The sequence below is a fragment of the Cryptomeria japonica genome, chromosome 5 (assembly GCF_030272615.1).
Source record: "Cryptomeria japonica chromosome 5, Sugi_1.0, whole genome shotgun sequence".
NCBI lineage: Eukaryota > Viridiplantae > Streptophyta > Pinopsida > Cupressales > Cupressaceae > Cryptomeria > Cryptomeria japonica.
Window position 1 is genome coordinate 266,628,229 of NC_081409.1, and position 9,966 is coordinate 266,638,194.

The 9,966-nt window shown below is 36.2% G+C and overlaps 1 protein-coding gene across 3 annotated transcripts in view; it reads right to left on the reverse strand.

Annotated features, from left to right (window-relative positions):
• LOC131035223 (cytochrome P450 CYP72A616) overlaps window positions 1–9,271 on the reverse strand; it is an 87,393-nt gene extending 78,122 nt beyond the window's left edge. Inside the window, exon 1 of one of the 3 annotated variants that reach the window (XM_057966885.2) lies at window positions 8,887–9,271. In XM_057966885.2, the coding sequence (XP_057822868.2) occupies window positions 8,887–9,048 (162 nt within the window). In that variant the 5' untranslated portion in view covers window positions 9,049–9,271. The remainder of the gene's footprint in view (window positions 1–8,886) is intronic. The other 2 variants (XM_057966881.2, XM_057966882.2) reach the window with 2 other exon arrangements.
• Window positions 9,272–9,966: the final 695 nt, after the last annotated feature.

Here is a 9,966-nt window from a genome sequence, read left to right on the forward strand (position 1 = left end):
TTTTCAGGCCGGGGACATGTCCCCGGGTTACATAAATCAATACTTGAGTCGGAATATATCACAGCACCTTGAGACGAGCAATCATCTTGTCCTGTGCCATTGGGAAGTCTTTCCATTGAGTTTCCATACTTTGAAACCTTCCTTTGAACATTGCTACTTCATTATATATTCTCACCACCTCTTGTAGAAACCCTTCTGCTTGTTTTGAGATATAATCCATCCATCTTTTCAATCCTTGATTTGAATTTCTCATTGCTTCAAAGTTCTCGAATGACTCCTGGGAGATAGAAGAAGGTGGAACAAATGTTTCATCCTCTTGTCTAATCGGTTTCACTAGACTTTGTATATACTCCTTCAATCTTGCATTTTTTGCCTCTACCTTATCTTTCTTCTCCTCTGCTTTGCGGAGCCTTCGTTGGATGGATATGAGATTATCCCCCACCTCTTGAAACTCTTGTTCCTCAGTAGTGTGTCCAAGGTCAACTGTTTGTACTTCATATTCCATAGCGGTGATTCTATCTATGGGCTTGTCAATGGTAGGGATCGCTATTTCTAGTATGCGTGATCCTGAATCATCCCTAGAGATATGGGTGAACTTCTTTGCCTTCTTTTTCCTTAGCTTGATTAATCCTTGCAAAGAAATCATCCACGCCTCCAATAGGTTTAATTTCTACACTTGCTTTCTTTTTCATCCTTTCTTTTAGCCAATCAGGTACCATAGATAGTTCCATACCTTCTTCCAATCTGCTATCTCTATTGACTTCCTGCGAGGCAACTTCATCTTGATATCCACTTATGTTTTGATTATGACATTCTAGGTCTTCCATTAGGATTATTCTTTCTTCTTCCACACAATTCGAAATTGGTGATGTTCTTCCTTGGTCACAAGTAGGTTGTTCTATCCCTTGCTCGTTTCCCAAGTTGTCTTCTTCAGCTGAAATTTGGTTCATTCCCAATTCTCTTACTGAGGAAGTACTTGTGATTGAGGAGGTAGTGTTTGTCTTTGACTTCTTTCTTCTGGATTCAACTCTAGCAACTTCCTTAGTACTTGCATGCTTACTTTTTCTTGAGACTTGAACTTCTCCTTCACTGTTTATTTCTTCATTACTCTTCATCGTTTCATCTTCTTCGGAGGAGGAATCTTCATCCATCTTGCCATACGTGAGAGATATCCCTTGGCTTCTCAAGTTATTGATTTGCTGATCAATCCACCATCGTGAATTATCCAATACATCTTTCATTAAAGTGTTGATATCGGTGAGTCCAGGTTGGGACCCACTAAGTGTTAGGATAGGTTTATCTTTCTCCTGCTCATATTGAGGTAGTAATTGCTCCCCTTCATCTTCAACTTGATCCAAAACTAGGAAGATGTTAAATCTCTTGATGAAGTCGATTGACATCCTAGACCACATTTTCTTTCTAACCTTGAACTCATCTGATAGATTTCCTAATAGTCTTCTATGTCAATCCTATGCTTGAACCTTTTTCCTCCAATTGTAGGCACTCTATGGTAAGGATCAAAGTGTGACCTTTGCTTATACACACCAAGCTGATAAAACTCTAGCTCCATGTCTGTTGTCTCAGCGGCTTGGGCTGAATAACATGCCTCCATCAGCTTACCCATCAAGATAGGGTAAGAAATCCCTTTTCTTCCTTCCTCCTTTTGGATGAAATCAAACTCTGTCAACTGCCTTACTATTTCAAGTAGTACCATCCTATCAGTAGGATATCGTGGAAGGCGACATGGATGGTAGGAACAACCTTGAATCCTAATAAATGAAAAGGTGGGGAATTGAATGAACCATGAACCAAACTTTTCTACCAATGCCATTGCTCCTTTAGATAGTCTCATGTGGAATCCTCCTTGCAGCAACCGGATGAGATACATTGTGAACACATCATTGACCCTTCTAAATTGTTTTTCATGTAGCCGCAACTGAGGATAACAATCATATACCTTGAGCTGTCCTTTCTTGATGCCTACCTCTCCTTTGCATATCAATCCTTTATACCTTATGCGCCTAGCCAAGGAGTATACAACATAGGAGCTCATGTAAAATGTCTTTGTTCTATCCAATTCTCTTAGCTGGTTATCCAAGTTATCACTGATCAATTTAGCCCAATTTATCATCTTCAGTCCTAGAGAGACTTCTTCCACATAACAAAACATCCATATCTCAAACGTGGCTCCTTGTGGGCGACTCATGATTCTATTCAGCAGGAATACCATATCCCCATACTCTTCCTTGAAATCAAGATATACAAACTTCTTAGGTATCTTAGATTGTGGTTTCTTGTGCCCACTCATCCAGTCTGAAATGATGTGATCTGTACATCTTCCGGATGCCTTTTCAAAGAAAGCCTCTGACTTTTGCTAGTTAATTCAATCATCCCATCATGGTACGGAATACCAAATGTTTCTCTGATTGCTTCCTCTGTGAGGTGTGCTAAGATCATTCAATTGGATGTTACTATGGTTCTTTCTTCGGAATTGTAGTGTTTTGCGCATTCCACCATTAATTCACTGCATTGTACTGCGGGTGGGAAGCCAGCAGCTTGACAAATTCCATTCTTGATCATGTTGGTCGCTATAGGAGACGACATTTGTTCATGTGTGCCAAACATCCCCTTCTTGAACTTGGTTAAGTCGAACTGCTCCAGGTTGGTGTCTCCAATTTTCCTCCATCTTGAAGTGATCTGAGATTCCGGATAACACCCTTTGAGTAAGGCATTCATCTGATCCTTCCTTGATCCTTCTCCCGACATGTTTCTGCAAGAATTTCGAAGTTAGAATGCCTTAAAATTGAATTATGCTTATGTTGTTAAGTTCTGATATTTTATCAAATAGTATGAATATTTTAACTGTATGAAATCAGAACTTAAATTTATCAAATTTTGGAGATATTATGATGATACATACAACTTATACCCCAAGACCTGAATGCTATAGTTTTAAATCTGATTAATACTTATAAAATTCTGAGTTTTGCCTCTTCATTATTAAGTTCTGAAATTAGATTTCTGAGCAAAGAGATGACTGAAATTTTTATTCACACTCAGAAATCAAAGTTAAAACCATTGAGGCTTTGGTCTTTGACCAGCCATTCAGCTCCTTCTTTCACAAGTTGATGTTCGAACTCCCCTCTTCAAGTATTGCTTTCCCAATGTAAATTTGCAACACTTTAAATTTTCAGTTTGTAGTGCATGAATTGCTGATGCTGATGAAGGCGAATTTGGGGCCAGCGAACTCTTTTACCTTCAACAATGTTGCTATCTTCAAGCGATTTTCTCCCTTCCAATGTGCTGAGCAAACTTCTTCAAAGGGAACCTGCTGGGCGATTTAATGATCAAAAGGTTTATGATTTGTACTTGCATTTGTGTGGTTCAAGAAACCTTTCCCCTCTTACTTATACGATTTGGAGTTCAAGAGTCACATCTTTTCATGTTTCTAGGAAGGCCGACTTTGTTAATAAAATAAAAATGTTTTTCCACTTAACAAACCGCAATTTTTTTTAAAGCTTCTTCCTTTCAAGGCCGACTTAGCATATTAAAACTTTCAAAATCGCCTTTATTCTCCTTCAATTTTGTCTTAGTTGTTTAACTTGTATCCTTGGAGATTTGATTTTTGAAATTAACAATTTCAACCTCTAGCGATCTAAGTTGAAATCCATTTTATCATTGGGTTCAACTCACATGTTTAGAAGTTCAATTTTGATTTTTAGTGGTTTCCAACTCCTATCCTTAGAGGTTCGAATTCCCATCTTTAGAAGTTCGATTTAACACTTGATAGTTTTAACTTCCATCGCTCTAGGTTTATTCTTTGTTTTAACCCTCATGTCTAGAGGTTCGAGTTTTTAACTTTATGACTTTAACCTTCACCCTTGGAGGTTCAATGTTAATACTTAGCCATTTTCAACTCCTATGGATAGAGATTCGAACTTCCACCCATTGAGGTTCGATTTCCATACTTAGCCGTTTTCAACTCCTATCGATAGAGGTTCGAACTTCCACCCATTGAGGTTCGATTTCCATACTTAGCCATTTCCAACTTCCATTTTTGTATCTTGGAAAAGTGAACTTCATCTCCTTATACGTTTCAACTTCCAGCCGTGTAACATGAATGTGTCTTGTCATTGGTTTTAGCCTACATTACTTGGGGACGCGTCCGCGGCTTTTTTATCAGCCGTCCCCATCCTGAGGGCAAGGGGCTCCTAAGGGATGTCCCCATAAATTCTACATATAGACAATGAATTCTATAAGCAGTTTGACTTTGACTCTCAATTTAACACAAATTTGCCTTAAGAACTATACTAGTTCTTATATGTTAAGGTTCTATAATGGATATGTGCATGTTTTATACATGTTTTCATATGAATATTTTAAATTTTCTTATATATAATAATTTTCCCTACTTTTATATAGCCATCACCAAAATTGGCAAAAAAAAATCACCGTCCTGGAAACGCGTACCCCCGTCCCTTGTCGTTCCCGTCCTGGAAACTTGGGCTAACGTAGGTTTTAGCACTATGTTTAGAATTTCGAGTTTCATGCTTAATGTTTCAACCTTGATCTTAGGAGGTTTGATTTTCATCCTTAATTATTCCAACTTCCACCCTTACAGGTTAGAACTCCCATCCTTAGAGGTTCGGTTTCCATACTTAGCCATTTCCAACCTCCGTCTGTCCAAATTGAACTTTGTCTCATTTAACCTTAAAGTGTGTGTGTCCCAATTTGATCTCACTTGCTCAATAATTCAATATCTTTCATCTTTGGGAATTTGACCTCAATACTTATCTCTTTTGGAGGTTTGATTTAATCTGAGTTTTTCAACCTTCAGCTGTGCAAGTTGGAAGTCTCATCTTTCATCTCCCAATCCTCATCCATATGACTTGAAATTTCGCTTCAGGTGAATCTATCCTTTTCCAGCAAACTAAGTATCAAACAAACTACATCCTTCAGCCTATGGGTTTTATCTTCTTCCTTTCCCTCCAATCGAGTTCCATCTTTTACTTCATTTAACCCTCGAGTGTAGGAGTTCACCAACCTACATCCTTAGAGGTTGATGCACAGCCCTCATACTAGGATAATTTTGACAACTCAACTCGACTCAATCTGCAGGATGTCCTCAAAAGACAATTATTTAAAGTGAAGTTTGTCATCTTAAACTTTGGAGCTTGCAAAATCATATCAGTTTTACCTGTTAAGACCACTTTGAGAATGAATTGTAGCTGGATCACAGCTCTACACGACTAAAGCAACCAGGCAAGCAAAACAAAAAAAGGGGGTCCCCATTTGCAATGGGGTGATATGTGAATACATCACAATGAGTTCCTTAATCATTCCCTTACCATTTCCAATAAAATAACTTGTCATCAATGTATAGACAATGAATAGGAGCTAATAAATTAATTTTAAAATAAACACAATGATCAAGTTCAATTCTAAATTTCTAATAAAATAATGCTCCAATGCAAAAGCATTGAATTTTTGATACCACATTCCTGGTTACTGCTTCAAATTGTACAAAGATCGCTTTGTGTTCCTATCCTTGCACCACAAAATTGTCAAGCTATTTCATAAATATATCCCCATGGAGAAAAGTTGTTTCAACTTCCATTTTCTCTACCTCTAAATCAAATGCAACAACAATAGACAAAAGGAATCTAATAGAGGTCAGTTTAACCACAAGAGTAAAAAAATTCATCAACATCTACTCCCTCAACCTAAGAGTAACCTTTTTCCACTAACCAAGCCTTGTACCACTCCAACTGTCATGCCCCCCAATCTGACGTTATATAAAAAGTAAACCAATCATTTTAAATTGTCTTACAGACTGTAAGACTTCACAATTTCAATAATCGTGCAACAATCCAACAGGCTGTGAGGAATGGAGGATAATCATTCCTTAATTGTCCTGCCCCATCATTGAAAGAAGATCTCATCGCTAGGGAAATCATCTTACTCACAAGACTCATGATTTTCTACCATCCTACATCTGTGCATAACCTATAGAGAGGCATGATATTAATGACAGTGATTAAGAAGGCAGCCTAATCAATAACAAATAAAGGATTAATAACAACAATCTAATCATCATGACTTTGGAAAGACAAGATACTAAACAGTTACATGTGAAATGGTGCGATTTGGATTAAGAGAGGGAGGTGATGGTATCTGGGCATGAGACATGTCACATGGAACACGACTCCTCAATTCATTTGCAAGATATAAGGAGGCAGTCAGTTTCACTTCAACCAACATCGATCAGATAAGATATAAGAGCAGTTAATAAGAACTGGCTCTCAAGTATAAATCAAGTTTAAATTGCAATCTGCCATCAGACCACAGCCTGGTACGCTGAATCTATTTTATAATTAGAACAATTAATTATTAAAATTTTATAAAGTTAATAATTAAAGATGAAAGGCCAATCTATGACACATAATATGAGCAGAATTATGTTTATCTTTATATTCATATATAATAAGCATTAATAATGAGAATAATAAAGCAAAACTGCATTCATTAATATACTCTCTCTCTCTCTCTCTCTCTATATATATATATATATATATATATAATGATTAGAATATGTTCATAACATTTACATTCTTAATATATTGAGAATTGTTACATGGTAGCCTAATCTTTAATCTTCCTATTGCCCCTAAGAAGAATTGAATGTGGGAATGTTAGGGAGAGGCAGTATCAATACCTCACAAGATAGGTAATTCATGTAGTGGAATGGACCATGCTACATCATACAAGGGCAATAGATAAGACCTGTGGTGGAATGGGCATGTATTACATCATACAAAGGCACTATTTGTGAAGGATAGTTTCTAGCACCCTAACATGGTTATTCCCCATCCTTCGTAGGGTTGAGGATTAGGTTAGAGGTAGGGATTGGGGCTTAAATATAGTTATCAAATGTTTTGTGAAAGCTAAATGTTCATTAGTTGCAATAATTGAATCTAAGCAATGTTGAAATATGTTAGTCTTTCTAGTAAGAAATATCATGAACCTTACTAGTTAATACTAACCCTAACGCTAAATTGATATAATTATAATTCTAGGGCAAAAATTGGAAGAGGACGTTACACCAACTTATCGTCTTCTTTGAAAAAAAAAAATTGAATACCCATTTATATCCAATGGCTTTACTTTCCTTGGACAACTCAACTAAATCTTATATGTCGCATTTGTCAAAGGCCTTTATTTCATCTTCCATGCCCTCTAGTCAAGACTTATGCTCATCTAAAGATAAAGCCTCCTTCACAAATCTAGGTTCATTGTTAATACACGATAAGGAACGTGCACAAATTTTAATCAGAAGGACTATACCTTTCAATTAGATTTTGTCGCTTTGTGGGCCATCTCAAAGGTATAACAAGAGGCTCCTATTGTTCCTCATTGGAACTCAAATCTAAACCTTCTTCCTCAATTTGTCCACCATGTTGTCATTTTGTTAAACAATTAGTAGTTCTTCATAGTACTTTTATCTATACTTTTGTCCACATGTAGGCAAAGCAATAGTCAAAGAGAAATAAATGTAAAGAAAATGATCCTATATAACACTTGGTGGGATCTAATTGAACACCTTAGATTCACCAAGCACATTATGAGTACGATCCACTTTATAGACATGAATAAGCCATTTGGGAGAGGTTAACAATGTCTTCAACTCAATTATTGAGAAGATGAAGTCCATCATTAATCCTTAAAAAGCTTTCTTCAAAGAAGTGCTAACAACTTGCGTTGAGCAATGGAAAAAATGAACACCCCACTACATCTTCTTGTTTTTAGATTGACCCCCAAATATTACAATGATGAGATCATTTATTTGCTAATAAAGGTGCCACATACAAAGATGTTGAAGTTAATGAAGGATACAAGTAACATTTGATAAACTCTTCCCCAAACCTAACATGGAGAATCTAGTTACAAGTGAGTTTGTTGATTTTCGTAGCCTCCAATGGTCAAAATATTTCCATTCTTTGTGGCAAGTATAAAAAGCATGCTAACTCTTGGTGGTACTTCAATGGCAACCAATTTTAGTTAAAAAAATTAACAATGTTTCATTTGCTTGGATTTTGAAACGTGTTTGTTCAATTTTTGTTTTTCAAAATTATTGCCTTACAAATTATAATGACAAACCAATTTTAGCTCCATGGTCCAACCCCACTTCAAAATGAACTCAAATTCACCTTTACGGAGACGTGTAGAAATAATAAAGCAAATTCTAGGTGGTAAGATATACGTTTGAATATACATTGGGTGTGGTCAGAACATACAAGTTCATATAGTCCAGTGAAAACCAATTTGTGTGGCATTCTTGGCATGGAAATCAGATCTATGTAGGGTATGCAATATAACAATACAATATCTAACTCGCTCTAAGAAATTCACTATGATGAATCAGGCTAAATATAAGTTTCTGTTAATTTTGAGGGAGGAGATACCCTTAGGCAGTAGTAGCTAAGCTCAAGGTTATCTCTAAAAAGAGTATTTACCATGTAAAAACTATATTTTTTAATCAAACCAGGTACCCCTTCAAAATATTGCATTCATAGCACAAGGTCGCGGCAGCTAAACCTAAGGCTTCTGAAATAAAAAGGTAATTTACCAGATTAAAATAAATATTTTTATCAGTAAAAGTAAGTGTTGGAATCATTAAAACTGGTCATGGCAACTAAGCATAAGATTAATGGGGATAATTTATAAATATATATATTTTTTCAATCGTAGTAACAAAATTCAGTTTTGAAGACATTGGGAATCTTCTCTTACTAGAAACAAAAGATCATGAAAGACAATCTTAAAAAAAAATTGAAATTCTGAACAACCAAATGCCCAATTTCAAAAATTGGAACCGAAGGTACTTACCTGGTCAATTTGATGGTGAGAAATAGCAGAAATCCCTTGTCTCTCACAGCATTTGATAAGACAATTTGGAGTCCAAATCCATTCAAACCACAATTGTTTGGCTTTGGGAAAAATCACACATCCCCCTCCCAATACTGAAACCAATCCCACCCAAAAAATCATCTTTATCGCCAATAGCAGACAGAGTAATTTAACACTGGATCACTTTCTTCATATAACCTTGCTGTTTTTCAATTTATTATACGTTTCGTATTTCCGAAGTCTACAGCATTGCTAAAAGGATTTCAAAACTTTCGTTGGTAAACGGTAACTGGTATGGATAGAGTTTTGTTAGTAAATGGTAACTAGTATAGAAATATCTGTAACATATGACAGATATTGTGGAGATGTTTATATTGAATTTGTCACGTAGGTTTAATAGATCTATTGCTATTAATATCTTTGGATCCATTTAAAAATATCTTATATAAATATCAAAGTTAATTAAATAACAATTAATTTATATTTAAATTTTGTGATTGATAATTAATAATGTTTTTGATTAAGAAAGTAGCGTTAATCAGGGTGTTGATTCTTTACATAGCAAGAATTATAAACAACACCATAACAACACTTTAGCAGCATTAGAACAATAGTCATTCAAAGATCAAAAGCATACGAAGAGTTTTCAAACAACAAAACAAGGGGGACCCCAACCAAAACAAAGACCAAAAAGAAAAGAACTAAGGGGCCGACTTGCGGACCCCAATCATCTCAATGACCCTATTCTAGTCATTGTACAAAAATTTATAAAGCACCAGTAGGGGAGCCAGAAATACCTTCCTCAATCCCATGATAGACACCTTAATATCCTCACCACCCGTCGGCCCATACAAAACACCCACATCCTTTCGATGAGCGTCATCCTCCCCAGAGTCAAAGACACTTTGGGATTTCATCTTCTTCTCCGAGGAACCCTTGGAAGCAAGTATGAGGGACCTCCTCCTTCCTTCAGTATCTGAGATAGGGCTCTCATCCTCCATATCATCAGAGGAAGAATTGTCGATGACAATTCTCTTACGTTTTGAAGGGGATTTCCCT